This window comes from Natrix helvetica, assembly GCF_964273705.1.
Source record: "Natrix helvetica genome assembly, chromosome: 5".
NCBI lineage: Eukaryota > Metazoa > Chordata > Lepidosauria > Squamata > Natricidae > Natrix > Natrix helvetica.
This window is the reverse complement of record NC_138551.1, coordinates 6,241,154-6,267,357: the sequence shown is the minus strand read 5'-3', so window position 1 is coordinate 6,267,357 and position 26,204 is coordinate 6,241,154. Positions and strand designations below refer to the sequence as shown.

Sequence of the window (26,204 nt, the reverse complement as noted above, 5' to 3'; positions counted from 1 at the left end):
ATTTAGATTCAGAGTTAGATTTTGCTTAGACTGGGAGATACAACTCTCAAGCCTTATAAACTCTGGGGCTACACCCAATTTCACAGATGGGACCACAGTGCAAAGCTTTAATTTGCCACTCATAAAGTTTACCAATATTGATAGAAACAATTAATGGGAAGATGGTACGAACTGGTCTGTTCACCAAACCTTCGCCCTTGACAATAAAAGACCACATTGAATTCTTGCCACTCTGTGTGGCTGATTTTTCACATGTTCTTATTATGTTGGGGTGTGTGTGTGTGATTGGCTACAATCAAAGGATGTCCTCTGAAAATAAGGAAAAAAATATTTTGTGTCCCTCAACTGAAAGCATTCCATTCTCATTCTTCATCCATGCCTGCCCAGCTTACTTATTCTTCTGCTATACCAAACACTCCAATCTTGCAAATAAGTTTGTGGAGTAGGAGACAACTATACACACACATACATACCCACATACACCTTAGACTGTACCACAACTCAAATCCAAGAGCCCAAATTCCATGGAGGAGGTAATATCCCGTGTCTATTGGAAAGTCAGCCACCTTGGAGGGTGTCATGTTCTGAGCATGCTCACCACGTTCGTGTATTGGCGGGAGAAAGCCGACAGCTGATTGGCTACCGTCTGATAGCTCCAAGTATAAAAGGGAGCTGTCAGATGGAAAAGCTCAGCTGTGCCTGGCTCAGAGCAGGTTTCCTCTGTTAGCTTGTTACTGCTCAGGAATAAACTTGTTAGCCTTTATTCCTGCCTCCGCCTCAGTTATTCGGCAACCACCCACTGTTCTCAGTACAGAACAGAGAGGGTTTTTGGATGACAAGTTGAAGAAAAAATGGATTCACTCTTCCAAATCCTCAGTGTTTGCACCAATGTTCTTTTTTAAACCTCTGAGGCAGGTGTTTGTTAGCATGGCAGATGACAACAGACTCCTAACCCATGTGTGTCTTAGGTATCATTGTCCATGGCCTCCTACTTCACATCTCCTGGATCACCTCTAGGAATGCTGGAAAAACAGATAACATTGTTTTCAGGGAAATATTAATATGGGAGCAAATAGATCTTTCATTCCAGATGGATGCTTTCTATTTCATTCCCCTACAGCTGATCTTTATGCCCAAATTATTTTTCCTCCATCACTTTTTCTTTGTTCCCCTTTTGTAAGGGACAGAGCAGGCCAAGAGGACACAGGGTGGCTTTCCCCTCCTTCAGACTCATTTGGCTGACTAGTGAGGCTCCCAGAGAGCAGGGATGCTACATGTCAGGTGCCATTCCCCAGAGGGCCTTCCTGCCATTTTTCCCTCAGCAACGTCTCCAGCCATTTCCCCCTCAGCAATGTCTTTGGCTGAGGAACTACTCCCATTTCCTCAACCCTCTGAGAGGCAGCAGGGGCAAGATGGAGGAGGAAAGAAGCCCTCTGGCTGGAAAGGCCTCCCTCGTACAACCTGGCTCCTTTTCCTGGGGTTAAAATCCAGGGGCCCTGATGTCCTCTGGCTTCTGATGCACCAGGGAGAAGCCATCTTGCTTCCTTCTGCCAGAAATCCAATAAGAGGGAGGTTTTCATGGCTCTGATGTTGCTCCCACTTTGGCCTCTGGCCAGTGATGTAGGATTAGGATAGGCACAGCTGCATTTCTCTGTGAAGCACATTTCACAACTGTGTCAATCTGTGATACCTATCTTGGCCTTAATTCCCATAATTGGGACCAAGTCGAGGAATACTTTGTTCATTTTGCTTATACGACTGTGAAAGTGAAACACCTTAATGAAGCTAGAAAAAGATTCTGATCTTCTAATTTTTTTTCTTTTAAAAATATGTGTAGTGGGCTTGAGCCCTGGAGTGTTGGCTGGGGGAGAAAGAGAAGGGGAAAGAAGAGAAGGGGATTCTGACAGGTTTTGGCATGAAGACTTTGGAGGAGGAAGTTGGCTGGAATCCTGAAAGGGGAGGGAAGAGGGCAGACAGTCAGGTGAGTGAGTGAGCCTGTCACCAGACAGAATGGGTGCCAGATGCAACAGAGGTGAACTGACCCAGATGAGTGACCAAGCTAGTGACCAGAGGGGCACCAGACACCCCAGTGGACAGCGGAGGTGTGACCTTAGCTGGATGAGAATCAGAGCAGACTGACGTCCAGAACAATGGACATTGAGACACCCGGCCAATGACTGTGTAGCGGGGAAGAGCCTGGGTACCTGTCGAATGGGAGTAGGGGAATTGGGACTCTAGTGGCCCTTTTGGGGGTGGCTACATATGTATAAAATAACACAACATGCAAATTTATTGTCAGCCTCTGCTTTGCTGCTTGCTTTCAGCTGCCATTGAAATGGGGAGGGGGGATGACATGGCATTTGGGAGGGGAAGCTTCAGCACAGGAGTGAATGAAGAAGGGAGTGGTTTTCTCACCATCTACTGCGCATGCTGCAGCTAGTGGAATTGCCGTCAAGGTCAACCGTCCGGCATACCAACCTGATGATGGGTTTTGAAGCTGCAGCCCACATGACACCTGTGGGGTGTGCAGATTGGACTGGGGGTTGGGGTTACTAGGGGGAGGGGGTTGGGTCACATATTGATATCTATAATTATGTACGCTTTTGCCTCAGATCTTGCTTTGCTAGCTGCTTTCTACTCATAACCAGTAAAAGTACTCTTAATTCTGAAAAATGGAGTTAAGTGGTTTCTTTCTTGGTTACTGATGGAGGCTGCCCTGACATTAAGCAAGATCTCAGTTTTGCATTCAACCTGGAGTTAACACCTTCCGAGGGGAGTGCAATAAAATCTCAAACTTCAAAAGAATGTCCCACCCAGACAGTGACCAGGAGGAAGACATGGGAGCAATTGCATCCTCTTGCCCTCTGGAAATGGAGCGAATGGCTGGACTACACTTGGAAGAACAATCCGTTCACCCCAGATGGACATTGGGAGTGGGGCAGAAGTATGATCCCGAGGAAACTCCATTTGGGGTCACCACAAGGAGACAGAGGTGTCCAGCCGCTGAGTGGCAGGAGGTCAAGGAGGAGAACCTTAAGATGTCTCAGGCCATGAAACTCTTGAAGAGGCTTGGGAGAGGTGACATTTACGTGAGAGTGGTCCTGGAAGAGAAGATCTTCTCCCAGAAACAGAGGAGAGAACTGCCGAGGGTCTGTTCTGCCTGAGAGAGACTGGGACCGCGGATGGGGGTGATGATCAGGATGAACGAGCCCCAACCCCAGTAGCAGCGGCCACCAGAGCCATCCCAAGAGGGGTAGGGGCCCCCCGCAGACACCAGATGGCCAAAGTTCCTCCACTTGGAATGAAATTCAGTGGGGAGGCAAAAGATCTAGGATTTTTTCTCATTCAAGTGTGGAATTACAGTTTGGCGAGGATTTGCCTACAGAAGAAGCCAAGGTGAGAATTGTTACCATAGCATTAGAAGATAAAGCGGCTGTTTTATTTAACATCTTCGTGTGTGACTCAATTTAACATCCATAGCACCCTGGCCCTTGCTACAGCTCTCCCCAGTATATATTCGAGGTCAGACTTGCTCCTGTTGCGGGAGTCCCCCCTCTCGCAGATATGGCCCTTTGCCCTTTCAAGGGCCCACCTTAATGATGGGTTTGTTAACCCTGAGAGGTGGAGGAAGCGAAGACTTAGGGGGTTTTTAACCAGATGTTTTTTATCCATTTTAGGGGGTTCCAGGGTGGGTGGGAGGGATAATCAGGCCAGGAGGGGGACTTTTGCCAGGCGAACAGGTGAGGTCAAGGGGGAAGTGAGTGGAGTGGGGGGGGAAAAGGGAAAATGACATTCCCATAGAGGGTTGTCTTATTCCAACGGTCGTGGGGAGGGGTGGGTGCGAGGACGGAAGAAAACCCCGAAGTCGGTTGGGAGACCGTGGCTGCTGGACACGCCCGGTCGCTTGTACCAACCCCCGCAGCCTAGGTGGCCAGGATCTACAGAGCCAGGGCCTGAGGCTGATGCTCTGCAATGCAAGGTCCGCTGTTAACAAGGCTCCCCTCATCAATGAGTTGATCTCAGAGGGGGAGCCGGACCTTGCAGGGATAACAGAGACCTGGTTGGGCCACGAGGGTGGTTTACCCCTCGTGGAGATGTGCCCGCCAGGCTACCATGCATTCCATCAGCTGCGGGCCCAGGGCAAGGGTGGTGGGGTGGCGGTAATTATACGGGAGAGTCTGGAACCGAGGGAGTTCACTGTGCCACAGATATCCGGGTGTGAGTCCCTTGGTGTGAAATGGGGCCCGGGGAGGCAGTTTGGCTTGCTGATTGTATACTTGGCTCCTCGCTATGCATCAGCGGCCCTGCCTGAGCTCCTCGAGCTGATCGCGGAGACGGCGGTTGATACCCCCAAACTTGTGGTTATGGGGGACTTCAATCTGCCGTCGACGGGCGAAGCATCCGAGGTGGCTCGGGAGTTCATGGCTTCCATGACAGCCATGGACCTGACCCAATTAATTCAGGGCCCCACACACGAAGGTGGGCACACACTGGACCTTGTTTTTGTCTCTGGACAGTGGACGAGTGATCTGGGAATAGGGGATTTGGTTGTTACACCCCTGTCATGGTCAGATCACTCATCTCTCCGGCTCGACTTCCCCGGCGCTACCCCCCACCGCAGGGAGGCGGAACCAGACTGTCCCAGATGGTTCCGCCCCAGGCGACTAATGGAACCGGACAGGTTCCAGACGGAGCTTGGGCCACTTCCTGTAGACCTGACCCACTCCCGGACGGAGGACCTAGTAGCCGCTTGGAATAGGGCGGCTGCTGGAGCCTTGGACCGGGTAGCGCCTTTGCGGCCTCTCCTGCGGCAATGAACCACCCTGGCTCCTTGGTTTACCAAGGAGCTGAGGGTGATGAAATGCCACAAGAGACGCCTAGAAAGCAGGTGGAGGTCCTCACGCTCCGAATCTGACCGAACACAGGTAAGAGCCTATTTACGGACCTACCTTGTGGCACTGAGAGCGGCCAAATGTAGACACTGTGCCGCTCTTATTGCGTCCGCAGATAACCGCCCTGCTGCCCTGTTTCGGGTGACCCGCTCCCTCTTATCACAGAGGCCGCGGGAAGCCCCCTTGCAGGGTAGAGCAGAGGAGTTTGGGGAATATCTGCAGGACAAAACCACTCAGATCCGGAGTGGATGGGCCCCCTTCAGTGGACCAGGGGAGACGTCGGAAGCAAGTCTTGAGGCACCATGCTGGGAGGAGTTTGACTCTGTTGCCCCCGAGGATTTGGACAGGTTACGTGGGCGACTGCGAGCCACTACATGTTTATTGGACCCGTGTCCCTCCTGGCTTGTACTGGCATCCTGGGAGGTTACACGAGGCTGGCTCCTGGGTCTTGTGAATGCTTCATTGGATGAGGGGTCCTTGCCAGTCGCCTTGAAAGAGGCGGTGGTGAGGCCCCTAATCAAGAAGCCTTCCCTGGACCCGGTGGAGCTAGCTAATTATCGTCCTGTCTCCAACCTTCCCTTTTTAGCGAAGGTTGTAGAGAGTGTGGTGGCACAACAGCTCCCACGTCACCTGGAGGAAACCAACTATCTAGACCCGCGCCAGTCCGGCTTCCGGCCCGGTCACAGCACGGACACGGCCTTGGTCGCGTTGGTGGATGATCTCTGGAGGGTCAGAGATAGGGGTTGTTCCTCTATCCTGGTCCTATTAGACCTATCAGCGGCCTTCGATACCATCGACCATGGTATCCTATTGTGCCGGCTGGAGGGGATGGGAGTAGGGGGCACCGTTTTGCGGTGGTTCTGCTCCTACCTCTCCGACCGGATGCAATGTGTGTTGGCAGGGGAGCAGAGGTCGACCCTGAGGCCACTCACTTGTGGGGTGCCGAAGGGGTCGGTCCTCTCGCCCCTCCTGTTCAACACATACATGAAGCCGCTGGGTGAGATCATTCGTGGTTTTGGGGTTGGATACCATCTGTACGCTGATGACACACAGCTGTACATTTCCACCCCAAACCACCCCAACGAGGCCGTCGAAATGATGTCCCAGTGCTTGGAAGCCGTTCGGGTCTGGATGGGGGACAACAGACTCAGACTCAACCCTTCCAAGACTGAGTGGCTGTGGCTACCAGCGCCCCGGTTCAACCAGTGGACCCCATCGCTGGCCATAGGGGGCGAACAACTACCTCCTCCGTTTACTTATTTATATATTTAAGTATATCTATATTCTGTATTCATACTGTTTTAATATGACTGTACACTGCCCCGAGTCCTGTTTAGGAAAGGGTGCGGTTTATAAATTAAAGTTTATTATTATTATTATTATGCTTGGATGGTTGCTCTGAATAATGTTAATTCCCCCCTACTGAGAGATTACAATAGATTTATGGCTGTCCTGAGGAAACGCTTTGATGATCCACTCACAGAGCAAAAAGGCAGAACTAAATTTAAAACCCTCACCCAGGTTAACAGGCCAGTTGCTGAATATATGAAAGAATTTTGTGAATTGTCTGTTTATATGAGGGGTTGGTCCGAACAAGCCCTTTTGGATGGCTTCATGGACGGTTTAAAGAAAGATATATACCAGAACTGTGTAAACAAGGGGCTCCCTGCACATTGCAGCACTGGTATGAATTGGCAGTGGATGTGGAAATTGATTTGGCCCGAGACAAGTACCGTGATGACAGTGAAAAAGAGAAGGCTACTCCCCCCCCCCAAGGCCCTCCAAAGAGTTCCAAAAGGAGGGAAAAGTTGGTCTACTAGCAAGCCCCGAGTCATCACCTGTTTCCATTGTGGAAAGGAGGGGCACATCGCAGCAAACTGCCACACCAAGATGGGACCAAAACCTACTACTGGGGGAGAGAGAAAACCACACAAACACCCCGGGAAAAGAAGGGAAACTGCCATGAAAGGGGTGGAGCTGACTGCGCAGTTCCATCCCACCCTAAGGGAGGGGGGACCATCCTCCTCATCGGAAGAAAGTGAAACCGAATCTGATGACGAACGTCTGGTAAGTTCCTCATCGGGCCCCATGACTATCCCAGTAGAACTAAAAGTGCCCTCTACTGGAGCGCAAGAAAAAATGCTGGCCCTCTTAGATTCAGGATGCACACATTGCATCATTAGTCCTGAGGTGGTGGAAAAACTGGGGCTGAAATTGAAAACTTTAAAAGTCCCCATTGCTTTTTGCCACCTGGATGGCTCAATAGCTGGGGGGAGCCCTGCCCATTTTGTAACTGAGCCAATAGACATGTGGATGGGAACTCACCAAGAAACTATAAGTTTTATTGTCGCCCCAGGAATGGATCGGCCTCTCATACTAGGATTACCTTGGTTACGGAAGTGGAACCCACACATCAATTGTCGGAAAGAGTGGTTGCACATCCGATCCGCAACACCTCCTGAGGGTGGGGGGGGCTCCAAAGCCCATTAACGCTAAACCTAATCTAGTGGCCACAGGACAAGAAAAAATTGAGGGGGAGGAGAAAATCCCAAAAGAATATTGGGACCTAAAGGATGTTTTCAGTGAAAAATCCTCTGATAAGTTACCCTCTCACTGCGCAACAGATTGCAGTATTGATATTCTCCCAGGGGGGAAACTTCCAAACCCCCAAATCTACTCAATAATCCCTCGTGAAATGGACGAATTATGGAAATTTATTGATAAAAATTTACGAAGGGGGTTTATTGAACCTGCCAGGCCCCGAGTGGCTGCTCCAGTGCTGTTTAGAGAAAAAAAAAGATGGCTCTCTTTGCCTCTGTGTGAATTATAAAAACTTAAATGCAGTTGTCTGTATACAATGTTTACCCCCTCCCTCTGATGAAGGACATGTTGGCCCATTTGGGTAAAGGGAGGATTTTCACAAAATTGGACTTAAGGGAGGCTTATTACAGAATCAGGATTAAAAAGGGAGATGAATGGAACTGCGCATTTGGTTGTTTTCAATTCTGAGTACTCCCTTTTGACCTACAGGGGGCACCAACGGTTTTCATGCAACTAATAAATGAAGTTTTGCATGACCACCTATACAAAGGCGTGATAGTCTATCTCGATGACATCCTTATTTACACGGAAATACGTGAGGAACACGTGACTTTGGTGTGTTCAGTTCTCAAGAAACTCCGCACGGCGAAGCTTTATGCCAAATTGTCTAAATGTGAATTTCATCAGGAAAAAATTGACTACCTTGGTTATCGCATCTCCCACAATGACATCGAGATGGACCCAGCTAAAGTCCAAGCCGTTACCGAATTGGCACCCCCCCGCACCCGGAAACAATTGCAGAGTTTCTTGGGATTTGCGAATTTTTATCGTCAATTTATTCCATCCTTTGCCAGCATTCCAGTCATCCCAGCGAAAAGTCTTGCTGCTCCAATGGTTACCAGAAGCCAAAGCAACTCTAAGTTGGAGGTCACAACAGCCTCATCTGCAAACTCAAGGAAAGCCTTGAGTCCGACTACTGGTTTAAGGAACATTCAGATGAATGCACCATGAAAAATGGACTGGCCTGGATAGGTGCTAAATTGTACGTTCCTGCAAGCATGAAGTCTTTGGTGCTACAACGAGCTCATGATTCCCGCATGGCAGGGCATTTTGGGTTTGTGGAAACTCTGCATCTCATCAAAAGACAATTTTGGTGGCCGTCTTTGAAAAAAGACATTGAATCATATGTGGCCTGTTGTGTTGTATGTGCTGCTGCTAAGCGACCTCCAGGAAAGCCCCAAGGCCTGCTTCAAGGTGTAGCCTGTCCTGAATCCCTGTGGAAGGAAATATTAATGGATTTCATTGTCGAATTACCGGAGAGTCAAGGAAATACTGTGGTCACGGACTTGTTCTCTAAACAGGTTCATTTTGTGCCTTGTTCCAAGATCCCTTCAGCTAAGTCCTTAGCTAAATTGTTTATTACACATATATACCGCTTGCATGGGGTGCCAGAGCGCATAATATCAGATAGAGGGGTACAGTTCACCTCCCTCTTCTGGAAGGAGTTTTTGAAGTTGATTGGCTCCGTCCAGGGGTTAGGCTCCGCCCACCATCCTCAGACAAATGGAGCTTGTGAAAGGACTAACTCTGTTTTGGAGCAGTACCTCCGGTGTTTTATCAATTATCAGCAAGATAATTGGACTGAATTGTTACCACATGCTGAAGTAGCGTACAAGAACTCTGTGCACAGCAGCACCGGTTTCACCCCATTTAAACTTGTCTTTGGGCAGGACTTTGTGCCAATCCCAGAATTGCCCCGTGGAAAACCACAAATCTTGTCCCTCTCAGAGTGGAGTGACCACCTCCAAAAGGTTTGGCCCATAACCCGAAAGACATTGGAAGCTGCTCATCGAGCAGACAAGAAACAAGCTGACAAAAAGAAAGAAAGGGAGTACAAGATTGGAGATCAAGTTTTTCTGTCTACCAAATTTCTCCAAACTACCCAAAAGTCGAAGAAATTAGGGCCTAAGTATGTTGGTCCGTTTCCTATTGTGAACATCATTAACCCTGTTTCTGTACGGTTGGAATTGCTTAAGTATCTCAACCGTATTTACCCCGTGTTTCATGTTAACCTTTTGAAACCAGTGCACACCTCCTCTGTTCAGTCACCCGTACAGCCGCCTCCTGCCCCTCTTCTCATTGAAGGAGAGCAACATTTTGAGATCAACGAGATTTTTGATTCCAGGAGACGTAGGAATCAGGTTCAATACCTGGTCTCCTGGAAACATTTTCCCCCATCCCAAGCTGAATGGGTTGATAAGTCCCATGTTAGAGCTCCTAGACTTTTGCGGAAATTCTACTCTACCTATCCCGATAAGCCCTGACTCATATTGCCATACATATGTCTAATCTGTCTTGTTCCTTTTCATTACTGGTGTGACAAATCCTTGACTTTTCAATACTGGTGCAACAGATACTTGAAATAGGAAAAGACAGTAAGATCTGTAAAATGAAATAAACATTTAGTCATTTTTCCCTTCTATGGTGTTCCAGAGCGAGGAACAGCGCAGATCTTAAAAGGAGAGGGATGCAGAGTCGCTGCTAACACTGGTTTTTCACTGAGTTTCTCCACTCCTTCTGGGGGTTGCAATCTAAATGTCCTCAGTATGCTGGTGAACAGAATGAAGAACTGAATCCTTGCAAAGAGTTCTCCCAAGCAGCTCCGAGCACCTACAGTGAAAATAAAATAAAAGCACAAAATGAATAGTAGCAGCCTTTACCACATTTAGCAACAATCTACAAAAGGTATCTCCTACTTCACTTACTAATCCCATACCAATTAACAGGAATGGACTCTGCCTGACTGGATAGTTATAATAAATTTCATAAAACAAAGATGTATCCCTTTAAACCAAAGGCTTATCTAGTCTAAGCTTCTGTTTCTATTGTGGAAACTAGATGTTGGTGAGAAGACACCAGCAGGAACTAATTAGTGCAATTCTATTATTAGTAACCCCTTTTGTAGCACTGTTCTCTTTTTTTACTCATTTACTCATTAACATTCATTAGAATAGTCCACATGACACAACTATCTTAGGCTGATAGTTTTCCAGGATCTGGCTCCTCTTCCATACCCTATCAGGAGAAATCCTCAACCAAGACTAGCATGTTTGCCCAGTGGTGGGATTCAATTTTTTTTACTACTGGTTCTGTGGGTGTGGCTTGGTAGTCATGTGAGTGGATGGGCATGGATGGGTGGTCATGTGAGTGAGTGGTCATGGATGGGTGGTCATGTGAGTGAGTGGGCATGGATGGGTGGTCATGTGAGTGGATGGGCGTGGCCAACTCAACATCACTCACATCAAGGTGCGCCTTGCCTCGCCCCGCTTGCCTGGCCTCCAGAGCTCCTCTGGTCTTTGTCTATTTATTTATCCCTCTCTCTCAACTCTCTTTCTCTCTATCACATCTCATCTCTCATCTCTCTTTTTCTTTCTCCCTATCTCTTTCTCCCTTTCTCTCTCTCTTTCTCATCTCTCTTTCTCATCTATCTCTTTCTTTCTTTCTCACTTTCTTTCTTTCTCTCATCTCTTTCTCTCTCTCTCTCTCTCTCATCTCCTCTCTTTTTCCAGCTCCCTATCACTCTCATTTCTCTTTCCTTTTTTCTCCCTATCTCTCTCTCATCTCTCTTTCTCCTTTTCTTATTTCTTTCTCTTTCTCTGTATCTCTCTTTTTCTCATCTCTTTCTCCATCTTTCATCTCCTCTCTCTCATCTCCCTCACCTCGGCATACAGGCTTTAGTGATACAATTATCCCATCTTATATGTGCGATTTGAGCAGCTTCCTCTAATTCTTTCTTGAACTTTTCCTTTGACTCAACCAGCTATCTTCTTCTAAGTCCCTGTCCTTGGATATCAGGCACGGTCAGCCCTTGATTTAGGATGGTTAGGTCTGATAGTGGTAACTGCAGTACCTCAGATGGTACTTCCCCAGCTGTAGTAAATATACAAGGAAACCCTCATTTCCTGACCCACTTACCTTATCCTCCCTTTTCTCCAAGCTGGGGCCATTTCTTAAAACAAGAATAGAGAGGAAGCATACGGTCCAGGGCCACTGCAGAATCATCATTTGGACCCACCATGGATGTACTGTATTTCTTTTTTTAACCCTGCCAGATGCTCTGGGGATGAGGGTGGAGGATCCATAAGATACCGAGTACTGGGGCCTCTTTTTTCAAACAGCCTCTCTGGGACTTTTGTCTCATCTTAGGAGAAATAAAGATTACTAAACTCACTGGCTGGAGCTAAGACAGCTATGTGCATTCCTGAGTTTTACTTAGATTAATCTAACATCAGGGGAAATTGCATCATTAAATATTTATTTCAGTTTTATTGGGTCCCCTCCTCCATTGATCCAGTTATGTGGAAAAGAAGCTTCTTAATTCACCTTTCCCCAAATCTCCAGTAGATAAATATTATTTTGCCCTTTAACACTTTCAAATGCAATCTCTTTCCTTACAAGCAAAAGAAACCTAAATCTTTTTTTTCTTTTTACAAAAGAAAAAGAAATAGCAATAGCACTTAGACTTATATACAGCTTCATAGTACTTTTACAGCCCTCTCTAAGTGGTTTACAGAGTCAGCATATTGCCGTCAACACTCTGGGTCCTCATTTTACCCACCTCGGAAAGATGGAAAGTTGAGTCAGCCTTGAGCCTGGTGAGATTTGAACTGCCAAACTGTAACTCGCAGTCAGCTGAAGTAGCCTGCAGTACTGCACTCTAACCACTGTGCCACCTTGGTTCTACAGAAACCTACATATTACCTGCTCCAAAGGCCATAAATGCTTCTTTTGTGACAAAATGTCCTTCTTTGTCCAGAAAATGGTTGGGGTTGAATTTTTCAGGTGTCTCCCATTGTTCAGGATCAAAAAGAACAGAGCGCAGGTCCGGTAAAATCATAGCTCCCTAAAATGAAGAAAGAAACAAATGGAAAAATCTAGACAATCTCATGTGTTTCTGTATATCCTATTTCTGTTCCTTGCATGTTTCAGGTATATATTTAGCATATTCTGGTAGTCAGATTTTTTTTAGTGGCTAAGGTGCTAGTTTGGAAAACCTGGAGACTATGAGTTCTAGTCCCAGTTTAGGCAAGAAAGCTGGCTGGATGATAATAAAACAAATTCTTCAAGCACTCCCTTTGCTTAATTTGCAGGCTACATCTGCCACCTCCCTTTTTATTTCTTAATTTGTACCCTGAATTTATTATTTTTAGAAATAACTAATCTGCCTTTTCGCTTTGACTCCCATCTCTTCATAGAAGCAGCTGAGAGGCAAATGGGGAGGTCCTCCATTGAGAGAATTTGTCTCCTCAAAGTCTTGGGTGGGTAGTGCTAATTTTCCCAATGAAAGACCTAACAGAAGGTCTACTTTGTGTTACAGCCTGGAAATTAGCCCAGTTTACAGCAAATAAAAATGGTCATTTCTGAAGTGTATGTATATGTGTCAAAACAAGAGAGAGCCAACTCAGTTGAAAAAGAAGGAAGCCTTGATGGTTTGATACAATAGTGAAAGAAGTGAACAACAAGCAGACAATGTAAGTTTAAAAAGGAATCCTCATTCACACCTAGACATCAAATAGAAATAATAACCAGAAGGGTAAACCGAGGCCCAGCCAATGGCTTCCACCATGAATGCTGTTTTATATTACCAAGAGGGAGCAACCTTGGATGTGAATGGATGAATGTCAGACACTGAATCATGCAAATTAAAAGGAAAAAAAACTGCAAAGGAGAAGACTTAAGCATTTAACAAAAGTAAGTCTGAGAGGACAGGCTGCCTACAAAATGGCCAGCACCTAGATATTTTTTATCAAAACAGTTAATTCCCTTAATGCACCTTAATGTTAATTACTGATATTTGTCTTCATCTGTTCAGTCTCTGTGTCACAATGTATTCACATACATTCATACATACATACATACATACATACATACATACATACATACATACACATACATATACATATATGCACACACATGCGCATACACAGACAGACAGACATATACATACATACATACATACATACATACATACATACATATATACATACATACATACATATGAATGAAAACTATCTAGACACGATTTTGGTTATTAAACAGCCTTTGTTTGATCATCTTACGCAATCAAAAGCACATATTTATTTCAAACATAAGGCAGCATACCTAACATGGGAGTATAAAAATTAGATTATTCAAGCACGGGGAATTAATGTCACTGTGATTAGGGAACTGGTAATTTGATATGTATGACATTAAAAAGGTGCAACCCATGCTTATATATGTTTATGGCCAGAACTGCAAATGCTGCAACAATGGTGCCCGCAGATGTCTGTCCGACATGTGGCAGAACATTTTGTGCTCGGATAGGCCTTACCAGCCACCTGCGGACACATCGTGGACAACCCACAACCTGTTAGGTGTCAAGGTCTTCTTCGAACACGATGGACGAACATCATGTTTACAGCAAATGAATGAGCAAATGCCATTTAAGCCACCAGCAATGATAAAGGGGGAATTTTCTTGTAATATTTTATTTGAATTAGCTGGACATGTGCTTAAAACATTGTTTAATGTTTAATTTCATATTAAATGTAAAATTTCAAAAATGGCTTTAGGTTGTAGTTAAACAGATAAACAGGATTTAATTTTAAACAAGATTGTTTACAATGTCTCCCTATGCAGGAAATGCTCAAGCAGTGCAGTTATTAAATAATATATTTTTTAAAAGGGCCAGCACCTGTGCTGCTGCTGTTCCTTTAAGGTCTTTCCCTAGGCTAATAGCAACTGTTGGCTATAAAAGTTGAGCAGAGAGGCAGGTTGGGGTGGTATGTTAGTCTGTGGAACTGAAACGGCATGAAGTAGGCTAAAACAGGCAGAAATATATTATTCTCCAGCAGTAGGACTCACAAGGAGTAAGGTGGAGGAGCAGTAGGAGGACATGTAATGGATAAGAGTGGAGTAGTGAGCAGTGAGTGCAGTCATGTAAGTGCTTATGTGTGTGTTGCCTAAGGTCTTGTGTTGTTGGGTTGACTTTCTTGTGTTGTGGAGCCCACTGAATGGGGTATACTTAAAAGAAGTATGACAATAACGCATTGAAACTTCTCAGGTGAGCTACTGGAAGAAAGCTTTGGGTTGGAAGTTGGCCTAGTGTGATACACGAGAAGTCTGACAAAACCAGCATTCATACATTCTTCCTTAAAAGACACCCTTAGCATAACAGCAAGTGGATCACTTGGATCGAAAGACTGCATTCCAACAAAATATTAGCAAACAGTGGAAGTTCAACAGAACTCTTAAAAGATTATTAGGGGGCTGGGGGCTAAAACATATGAGTAACAGTTGCAGAACTGGGTATGTCTAGTCCAGGGGTGTCAAACCTGCGGACTGTGAGCCGGATGTGTCACGCGCTGGCCATGCCCACCCCCATTTTAGTGAAGGGGGGAAAAGTTGTGATACGTCATGTGAGGACAAAGTGTCGTTGTAAGTGTTGTGTATTGAACTCTCCTGCCAGAGACTTGCCTTGCTGCCTCCTGTTTGGCTAAGATGCAGTAGCCTGCCGGCGGGGGAATCCAGCTACCTGATTGGTCAATCGCCTGACAGCTCGACTATAAAAGAGCTGTCAGCTGTCATTTGCTTGCTGTTTGCCGGTCCAAGATTTGCCGTACATATGAGCTGTTGTTCACTGTTAATAAAGGTTGTGTTAGCTTCAACCTGCCTTGCCTCAGTCCCTGTCTGCCTCGTTCTCCCTACAGAACAGTAAGTTTGACACCCCTGGTCTAGTCTAACAAAGAGAACGGCTGGGATAACATGGTAGCCATCTTCCAATATTTGAGAGACTGTCACGAAGAAAAGGGGTCAACCTCTTCTTCAAATCACCTGAGGGCAGGACAAGAAGCAATGGATGGAAAATTACCAAAGAGAGATTCAACCTAGAACTAAGGAGAAATGTCCTGACAGCGAGAACAATCAATCAGTGGAATGGTTTGCCTCTGGGAGTTGTGGGTGATCCAACACTGGAGATTTTAAAGAAGAGATTGGATAGTCATTTGTCTGGATTGGTACAGTCTTTTGCTTGAGGAGGGGATTGGAACATAAGACCTCTAATGTCTCTTCTAACTCTGTTATTTTCTTCTGCTATACTTGGAATTCAGAAAGATTCATACCTTGGGAATGAGAAACCCATTGAAGTACACATCCTTCACACATTTTCTTGGCAGTCCAAAATATGTGACGAATTTGCTTCGCATAATCTCATGAACCACAGCATTGGTGTAAGGCAGGTTCTTCCGATCTCCATAACAGATGGAGTGAGATGGATCCAAAACTTCTTCTATCTCCTTGAAGACCTTGTCTGAGAAAAAGGGTAAAAAAAGTATCTTTTATTGAAGAGCTTATAAATTATCTCAGAAAATAAGTAAGTTGGTGAGGTTCTGGGGTGGGGATCCCAAATCACTGAGATTCTTCCTAGCTCAAGTCTGGAATTAAATCCACGGAGTCCGGGGTTTTTCTTTCTTAGCATTAGAAAGAGGCAGACCTCACATCATGTAGATCTTTTGCTTCTAAAGAAGTCTGTTTTGTTTTTGCAGACTTTACCTGCTGTCGTTCCTGGAATCCAAAGCAAAATATTCAGTCCTTCATGCAAACAGTAATACAAGGATGTCTTGAGGTTCTGGGTTGCTTGTCTTTCAGATTTTTTTTTCCTTGTTCAGGAGAGGACATTATTCTTACTGTCCCTTTAAAAACAAGGTATTGAAAGAACTGCTTGTCTTAGATCACTGCATCCACCATAACTAATCTATTCAAATTCAGTCATCTGCATCAGGGATTATTTCTCCTGAATGTTTCTTGGACTTTGTAGGCAGATTGGAGAAAAGAAAAAAAATAGCAGAAATGAGAGTACTATTCTTCCTTGCAGCCACAACAGCACTTCCCAATACGTGATAAGTCCAGGAAGCAGATGCAAGAGGTTAACTGCACCCAGTGCTCACAGTGGCTTTCACTCCATAACAACTGTGACTTCAGGAAGCGTTAAAGCTGAGAAGACAAGCCAAAGAACACTGGGAAGCCGTTATTTCTAGAGATCTCCTATTATCCCCTACATCTGTTGGGAAAGTAATTGAACACGAGCCCTGGAGGATCACATCAGTGGTCCAAATCACTCAAGCAGGGCACATGATTCCCCACCTAGAACATTGTGTTCCCTTCTGTGTGCAGCAACCTAAAGAGGGCTGACGGGAGTGAGTTTCAATGGTAAGGAGACTAATAATCGAGGCTGTAAGGAACAGACAAAGGAACAAGCTCTATTTAGCCAGTAGAACATGTGTATCTTCAGGCTTAAATATGATCCCCCGCCTTTTAGGATAATCCAGACAGAGTTGCTAAATTTGCATTCTTTATTTATTTTTTTACTGTCAAAGTCAAACCTTTGACTGATTGATTGATTGATTCATTTATTTATTTTAGAGGAGGATGAAAAAAATAACAAGTCTTCTAACAAGAGTGGCATTCCTTTTCCCCTCCTCCAAATTATATCCAGTTTGAGGAATGAATTAGAACTTATTACCCTCCCAGGACATCAGTGATTTAGATGAGGGATTAGACTTATCAAATTTGCAGATGACAGCAAGCTGGCAGGAATAGCCAACACTCCAGGAGATAAACTCAAGATACAGAAGGATCTTGACAGACTTGAACACGGCCCCATCTAACAAAATGAAATTCAATGGTGAAAAAATTAAGAATCTACCTTTAGACAAGAAAAACAAAATGCAGAGTTATGGTGTAGGTGGTACCTGAGTCAATAGTAGTAATTGAGAAGGACCTTGGAATCCTAGTGGATAAATTTGAGTCAGCAGTGTGCTGCAGCTGCCAAAAAGGCCAATGCAGTCCTAGCTGCATTAACAAAATCAAGATCATATGAAATGTTAACACAAAATTTATAATGCCTTGGTAAGACCACACTTGAAATAGTGCATCCAGTTTTGGTTTCCGCAATGTAGAAAAGATGTGGAGACTCTAGAAAGAGTACAGAGTAGAGCAACAAAGATGATTAGGGGACTGGAGGCTAAAACATACAAAGAACATTTGGTGAAATTGGATATGTCTAGTGTAATGAAAAGAACGACTAGAGGTGATATGATAGCAGTCTTCCACTATCTAAGGCAGGGGTTTCAAACTCAATCACATCTCAGGCTGGATCGTAATGTATCACAACGTTTTTTGCCTTTGCAGAGCCGGGGTAGGTGTGGCCTGCACAGGCCGTATCCGACTTGCGGGCTGCCAGTTAGACAGGCCTGATTGAAGGGTTTGGCACAAAGAAGAGGGAGTCAACCTGTTCTCGGAAGCCTTCAAGCAACCGATGGAAATTAATCAAGGAGAGAAACAGCCTGGAACTACTGTAAGTAGAAATTTCCAGAAAGTTAAAACAGTTGATCAGTGGAATGACTTGTCTGCAGAAGTTGTGAATGCTCCAACACTGGAAGTTTTAAAGAAGGGATTGGACAAAAATTTGTCTGAAAGGGTATAGGGCCGTGATGGTGAACCTATGGCACATGTGCCACAGTTGGCACATGGAACCATATCTGAGGGCACGAGAGGCGTTGCCCTATGTTACCTCCAGCAGGCATATGTGCACTGGCCAGCTAACATTCGGCCTTCAAGATGATGTGGGATGTTGTTTTCGCCCTTCCCAGGATTCAGGAAAGCTTCCAGAACCTGTGGATGGTGAAAATTGGGCCCAAAGGAAGTTTGGAAGCAAACCTCCAGTAGGCAGGTGGGGCCATTTTTCTCCATCTTTCCTGAAGCTTGGGGAGGGAGAAAAATGGCCCAACAGGCCTACCAGAACTCTAGAGGCTTGAGTGAGGCCTGCACACATCCGTGGGGGGAGTGTGTGGGAGTTGTGCGTGCATGCGCCGAGGGGGAGGGCATTGCATTATGGGTGTGGGCACACAGGCACATACTTTCGCGCATGTGCATGCCCTTTTTGCACCCGAGCAGAAAACTGTTCACCATCACTGATATAGGGTTTCCTGCCACAGCAGTGGGTGGACTAGAAAACATCCATGGTCCCTTCCAATACATACAGTACATACATACATATTCTATGTAGTGTGACTTCATAGAGCAGTGGTTCTCATCCTGTGGGTCACGACACCTTTGGGGGTCGAACGACCCTTTCACAGGGGTTGCCTAAGACCATCGGAAAATTGCAAAATTACAGTTATGAAGTAGAAACAAAAATAATTTTATGGTTGGGCTTCACCACAACATGAGAAACTATATTAAAGGGTCATGGCATTGGGAAGGTTGAGAACCACTGTCGTAGAGGAACTGCAGTTCCCTACTAAAAATTCTACTTTATTGTCACCTTGGATATCCAGATGAGTTGCCATGAGTAGCAATGCCCATTGCAGAGAACTACTAGTTGTGTCTGTCCCAGCGATAAAGAGGTCACCAGTGCAATGAGCCAAGTTGTCTTCATCAAAAGTAGAATCTGGATCATACTTGCTCTAGGGTTAACAGTGAGAAAGATGAAAAGTCATTTCCCAATATTTTCCTATTGTTACCACTTCTTCCCCAAACCTAGTGCTTCACTTTTCTAGTTCATGGTCCATTTTCTCTGTAGAGATTGAAGCTGTAATCAAACCATCAGGATGAAACAAGGTGAGAGACTGTTTATAAAAGTGGGACATTTGTGAAATATAGACCCAATATAGATAAATTTCAGTAGAACTAAACATTAGGAATAATTCAGACACATTGTTGAGCTTGCACTGACATGGAAGGATGTAGTGTTTCATCTGATGCTTCTCTTTATTAATCGTATTTTTGCCTTTATACTATACTAATATAGTAGTAAAAATTAATTTTCAAAATTAAATCCTTGGAATGGAAGTATAAATCCTTCCATTCCCCACCATCCAGTCAGAGCCAAAGAAGCTTCTTGGATGAGAAGCAAAACGTCTTCAAAGAAGAACCAGAAAGTCCAGTTGCCTCTTGAGAGAGAGAGAGACAAAAAATCACCTTTGGGACATACTTATGACCACTGCAGCATCCCCTGATCACGTGGTTTACATTCAGTTGCTTGGCATTTAGAATGGTTGGAGTGTCCCATGTTCATGTGATCACTCTTGGCAACCTTCTGCCAAGCAATTCCAAACCACATTCACTTAACCTTGTTACTAATTTAATCACTGCAGGGATTCACTCGAGAAATGTGGCAAGAAAAGTCATACAACAGAGCAACACTCACTTAACATATTTCTCACTTGGCAACATAAATTTTGGGCTCAATTGTGGTGATAAGTTGAGGACTACCTGCACTTACTTTCTCCATTTGAAGCAAATAATAATCAATGAAATCCTGTGGTTCATGCAGGTTCTGGTACTCCTTATGGTGTGTGATCTCCTTCTTTATGATAGCAAGTATACTCTCCACAGCAGACAAGGCTTTCTGCTGAGGCCCTGGGAGATATTTCATGATAAATGGAAATATTTCATAAATCTACCAGAAAGAGAAAATAAGTCCTGTTACAAGACAAGTCACTTGAATCAAAAACCAATTTCTATAAATTACCAGTTCAGCCTCATGTTCTGTCCCATATCTGACACTGAACACATTTCTTTGAACTGAGTACACAAATGTATAGAATTTCTGTCCTAGGTTAGTTCTCTAAATACATATTGCCACCCAACACTCCATTTTATATTCCCAAAACATTTGAGGAAGTAAAGTCCCTGCCACCCTGCAATATTATCTGCTCCCAAAGGTCCTCATGTACATTTCAAATTATTCAACTTTAAGCTTAGTGATCAGTTAGTTTAAAAATAACAGTATATGTATTGCAATTTGAGAATGAAAAAGAAAAAATAATTTAGTGAAATGCAATTCTGGTAATTCTAATGAGTCCATTGTTCTGGCTAATTCTGCACCACTCAGGGAAGAAGAAGGTCAATGACCACAATACTCACAACATGGGAGAAGCTCATTAAAAATTTTGAAATAATGTCCATGGATTCAAGCAATTCCAGAAACTCCTTATCTTCAGTGGAAAAACCATGTCCAAAAACTATAGCACAGATCACATTGCCAACAAAATGTGTAATGTACATTGATGGGTCAAATGGCTGTCCTGATGACAGAAAACCTTTATTAATATTCACATTAGTTCTGGCTTTCATGCTAGTAATAAAAGCAATTTGGTTTAATAGAGCTTATTAAAAATAAATAAACGGTGCTGGGAGTAAAAAGTTAATAAAGGCCAGTAGAAAATCAAATGGATTGCACCAAATAGAAGATCAAACTGATTCTTGAAAACCTAGTAGACAACTTTGTCTCACAAAAGGTAGAGAAGGAAACTGGAGATTCAGCCATATTGGACTTTGTTGTCACTAACAAAGATGAAATGATAAAAGGAGTTGAAATTATAGGAACCTTGTTGGTGGAATGATCATGCATTATTGGAATTCTACATTATGCAAGTTCAGGCAATAGAGAAATATAAAGTCATGGACTTCAAAGAGCTGATTTCAATAAATAGAGCTTGAGAAGATAGAGCTTGAGAAGGGTTCTATAGCTAAGAATCCTCAGGTGGAAAACAACCTAAGAATCTTGGGAAAGTGAAAAGTGAGATTATAAAAGCCCAGTCTAGCACAATTCCAATGAAGCAGAAAAATAAAAGATTTCAAAAGAACAAAATGAATTTCAATGTAGAGAAAAGGAATACATTTAAGCAAGAGAAACCAAATGCACAAGTATAGAATAGGTGGTACCTGGCTCTATTACTAAAACTACTCAGATACTAAAAACATTCTGCAGATTTAGACTCGAGACAATATCACTTGAGGTTATCAGATACCTTTTTTACTTCTAAGATCCTCCAAAAATCTCTCAACCTCGGTTTGTATTTGGGATTCCAGGCCTTTTTTCCCCAGGCCTAACTTCCTCATGGTAACAACACTCAACCGCCTTTGCTGCAACCAGTTGTGGCCATTTGAAAATACAATACCTGAATAATCAAAGATTAAAAGGAAAGAATAGCTCGCATCAATAATAATAATAATAATAATAATAATAATAATAATAATAATAATAATAATAATAATAATAATAATAATAATATCATCATCATTTGTGGCTTAGAAAGGAGCTCTAATTTCTGCTCCTATACTTAAGTATGCATAAGTGAGATTGGCAACATATAACTTTAATACCTAAATAAATAAGAATCTAATCCCTGCTTGCGCAGTTTAACACTCAACTGCAACATACAGTATACTTCAAAAAAAGGAAATGGGGGGAAAATAATATCTCACTGTTAAAAAATGGAAAATTTGGATTCTTAATAACATACAAAACCTTGATTTACATAGAGAGGACAACACTAAACAATTCCTTCTGATTATGCAAAATATTTCCATGTTCTTTTGTCTTCATAGATGGGTAGGACAAGCCCCTAGCCTAATGCTTTTTAAGTTCAAGGATTTAAATCTTTTGTATTCCATAGAGCCAGTATAATAAACTTCTTATAATACCTCTTATAACCTAAAGAAACATCTGAAATAACCATCCTAACCTAAGTAGAACCAAATGTTGGCCGTATATTCTTTACCAATTTGCTAAAACTTCTGCTTTTTCTTGATTTGGTCAATTAAACACTGCAGTGGTGGGATTCAAACTTTTTTTACTACCGGTTCTGTGGGCGTGGCTTGGTGGGTGTGGCATTGGTAGGCGTGGCAGGAGAAGGATACTGTAAAATATCCATTCCTACCCCACTCCAGGGGAAGGTTACTGCTAATTTCCTACTTCCTCCCCATCAGCTGGGACTTGGGAGGCAGAGAATAGATGGGGCGGGGCCAGCCAGAGGTGGTATTTACTGGTTCTACAAACTACTCAAATTTTCCTCAACCGGTTCTCCAGAACTGGTAAGAACCTGCTGAATACCACCCCTGAAACACTGCCTATTTCATGATCCTGCTCCTCATGTGAGCTAAAAAATAATTTAATTTTAAACAATAAATTCTATCTATGTGAAATTACAAAAAGAAGTGTCAAAATTAAAATGGAGCAATCACCTCTTTTTATGATATGTTTGTCAAATAGAGTTTAATACCTCATTTCATATTGGTCACTGGAGATCTATGTTTCCTTTCATTTCATGCTTCTCTTCAACAGACTTCTCTAATATTCAACATCTTTATCTAAAACCTGAGTCTTAGCCATGGATATGCAGATTTTAATTCTGAAGAGCATAGTAAATCCACAAAGTTGGACAAAACTTACCCCTTTTTTTGGTTGCAGCTAACATGAATGGTGTAACCGGACGATCAAGAAAGGCTTCTGCATGTTTAGTTAATGTTTCTTTCACAGTTTGGTATCCAGAGAAGACTATAATATAATAATTTCCTCCCCACAGAGAATAAATGTTCCCATATTGCTTTGCCAGCTGCAGTTTGTACAAAGTGGAAAAGATAAACCTTCTGTGTTATTATGCATGTTACATACTGACAGCCAAATGGTTGGTTCTACCAAGGTCCTCTGATCTGGTGGGAAAATACTGAAAGCCGATTGGCTGAGCCATTTGACAGCTCCCTATAAAAGGGCTAGCTGTCAAAAAGGCCCGTGCTGGATTTGTAAATAGTTGTCGAATAAAGAGCTGTTGTTTGTCACTGAAGCCTGAGTCTGTCTCATCCATTCACCTGATCCAACAATGCATAATACAGATTAATATGTGACCTTCTGTTCCAGTTTCCTGCCTCTTGCCTTCTCAACTACCTGCCTTTTTCTTCCTCCAGAACTCAGTGAATTTCCATTACATGTGACTCCCAGTACTGTATCTGTATCATATGTACCAATGACTCTAAGGATCTTCCTGCATCAAGTCAGAAAGTTCAGGCTGCCTCAAGAGCTGTTGATAAAGTTCTACAGAGGAATTATTGAGTCTGTCGTTTGTACTTCTGTACCTGCCTGGTTTGGTACAGCAACCAAACAGGACAGGTACAGACTTCAATGGATAGTTAGGATTGCAGGAAAAAGCAATTGGCACCAGAATTGCCCTTCCGTTGAGGACTTGTATATTGCACAAGTCAGAAGGAGGGCTGAGAAAGGGTCTACAGACCTCTCATATCCTGGACACAAACTGGTTTAACTCCTTTAATTTAATTAATTTTCTTTGACTCTCTGTTTACATATCTTTGTTAACATTTGTATCTTCTGATTATAAATCTAATACCTGTTAGCATATTAAATTCTTTTAGTTTCCCCATTAATATTTTTGTTCCTTTGAATGGATTCTTGAAAAATAACGTCAAATCATCAACATATGCCTTTAATCTATAAAGTTCTTTTTTGATCTTTATCCAGCTCAAGTTTGACTCACACTTCAAATCCTTCCGAGGTCAGTAATAGGAGGACCCAGATGGCTGAGAACAATATGCTCACTTTGTAAACAACTCCGAGAGTACTATGAAGCTCTGTGAAATTAACTCAGAGACTGCTGTAAAACTCTTATCAATGGAGTGTAAGTCCATAGGTGCAATTGCTATCAATTTCTGTCATTTTGATATAGCCGTGTTGAGGCAGCCCAAAACTGTATTGGATCTTGTGCCAGCTGCTACATACTGCTGGCTCACGCTTATTGCCTTTGTCCGTCTCAAAAGTATCACTGTTTAACCAGGTACTATCTATATTGTTCCCATGTATTTGCCTAAATAAACATAGTTTATCTTTCTCGGCATTGAACAAATTTTGTTGATTAGTGTTGAAATCTGTCAAGCTCCCCCTATTTCAATTGTTATTTGATTAAGCATTTAAAAAGACATACCTTCATTAATGTCTTCTCTGTGAAAAGAGACCCTTCCAACAGCCTTCCTGCTAATAAGGAAATTGGAGAAGGACCCGGGGGACAGTCTTTGTTTTTTCGGAACTGTTTCAGAAAGAAAAGTATTGCGCACAGAATCACAGTGATAAAGAATAAAGCTAGCATTGTGCTGCCCCAGCAGTAGCTAGTGAGTGTAGGGATTAAAAGCTGTCTCCTTTAAGAAACTTCGTCCATGGAAATATGGGCAGAGACTGCCTTATGGGAAATGTAATTCCATGACATGTGATCACATTTGTGTTTCTGATTGGCCACTGGGGCATTCTGCCTGCAGCTATGTTCCTCCCCCTCTCTCAAGAATGGGAGTAAAATCATCATCTTTTGACACCACGTGATGGGACAGTTTATGGAAAGTCAGAAGAATCTTAACACTGAACTCTACGTTTTGCTATTAAGAATGCCTGCTAATAAACTTGATCTGAATGATATTCCTAAGCATGGAGTTAACTTCGAGCCGAGCCCAAACAAGCCTACAATGCTCCAGGCAGAACAAGCATCAACATTCTCCTGCCTTCCCCTTTTCCAACTTTGAGTGGCTGCTGCAAAAATGCGGGACACTTAAAACACCTTGTAATTATGTCAATCAATAAGCTGTGGATTATAACTTATATCCTTTTGCAGATGTTTAATTGCATGGAGTTGAAACTTCAGAGATTATATTGCACAACCCTAGTTTGCAAACGATCAAGTATGTATCATAGATATTAAGGATAGCTGTGTTATTATAGGGAAAAATGGTACAATGCAGTGGTGGGTTTCAGCCAGTATGCTCTGGTACGGGCGTACCAGTGGCAGCTGGGCACCGCAGCCATCACACCGGAACGGTGTTCTGCCCGCCCACATTCCTTACCTATTTTTAAGCTAAATGGGCCATATGATCACGCACGTGCAGCGTATGGTGCCTACGCGACCCCCTCCAAGCAACTGGAGCATCGCAGGGTGATGGGTGCATATGCCTGAGCAGCGCCTGTGCCGGAGATGGACGCCCGGCCCCGTCACAGCGTACCAGTTGCGATGGGATCTGGAACTCACCACTGGTACAAAGCCTTTTTATTTGTAGGGTTTTTAACTATTACTCATGACAATCTCAGGTATCTGAGATCTATATAAAGGAAAGATACTGATATCGTCCTTTAAGCTGTCACTTTATTCCTGGCTTTCGAGCAACTTCTCATAAACATGTTTTTGTATTCCCTAATTGACACTGGGGAGAGTGCTTGCTTTTCTGTTGTTCCAGTTTAACTTTCAAAAATTATGCCAGCTACAGAAAATAATGTTTATTTTTAAAAATGATTATTCTTAAAGACATAATGGTATTGAGATATTCTCCTTTTGTCAGATTTTAATTTGAAATAGCTTTTTGCAAGTGGGTGATCTGCCTTAATTAAATTATGGCCACTTTGATGCCATTTAGTTGCTTAAACCTCTAAACTAGATTTTCCCCAATGTCCCATCCTCAAAATCTGTTGGAGGAAATCTCACCTCTGGCCAGTCTGAAGAACATGTTACCAAGATACAATTTTGCTTCTTTCAGAAGTCAGTTGATAAATTAAAAGCTAGGAATGTCAGATTAACCTTTCCCAATCTAGCATCTCCCAATCTGTGAGGTTTGCAAAATCAAAGATTTCAGCTGGGAGCTGTGGATATTACCAACCTGAAATCATTGTATTGGGGAAAACTAATGATCCTTATTGTTTTGGACGTTTTATTTAGCAATGTGGGGAATATTCACAAAACAATGGTAGAGTGCTGACCCACTGTAAAATAGCTCCAAGAAAATAATTGAATTTTATGATGGATCCACTATAGTTTGTATTGTGGTTTCTTTTCTGCCTTTTTCTAGGACAGTCAAGATGACAAATAGGGATAGAAGAATAATTCGGAGTGATCGTGTTAC

At 43.3% G+C, this 26,204-nt stretch overlaps 1 protein-coding gene across 1 annotated transcript; it reads right to left on the bottom strand.

Moving 5' to 3' along the window:
- Positions 1-9,775: 9,775 nt before the first annotated feature.
- Positions 9,776-22,782, bottom strand: LOC309393663 (cytochrome P450 2J5-like). Its single transcript, XM_081956128.1, has 8 exons — positions 22,714-22,782; positions 21,290-21,439; positions 20,403-20,563; positions 19,759-19,935; positions 18,799-18,940; positions 15,596-15,783; positions 12,195-12,336; positions 9,776-10,103 (listed from the first exon to the last, which is right to left on the bottom strand). Exons 1-8 carry the CDS (start codon positions 22,736-22,738, stop codon positions 9,913-9,915), a joined length of 1,176 nt encoding a protein of 391 aa, XP_081812254.1. The 5' UTR covers positions 22,739-22,782; the 3' UTR covers positions 9,776-9,912.
- Positions 22,783-26,204: the final 3,422 nt, after the last annotated feature.

Bases quoted from the DNA above. Each gene is read 5' to 3' on its own strand.
- LOC309393663 (XM_081956128.1), bottom strand. From the start codon at position 22,738: ATGTTAGCTGCAACCAAAAAAAGGG. The intron at 21,440-22,713 runs GTAAGTTTTGTC...TTGATTATTCAG, and splicing joins AGCTGCAACCAAAAAAAGGG to GTATTGTATTTTCAAATGGC. The intron at 18,941-19,758 runs GTAAGTGCAGGT...TGTTAACCCTAG, and splicing joins ATTTGCTTCAAATGGAGAAA to AGCAAGTATGATCCAGATTC.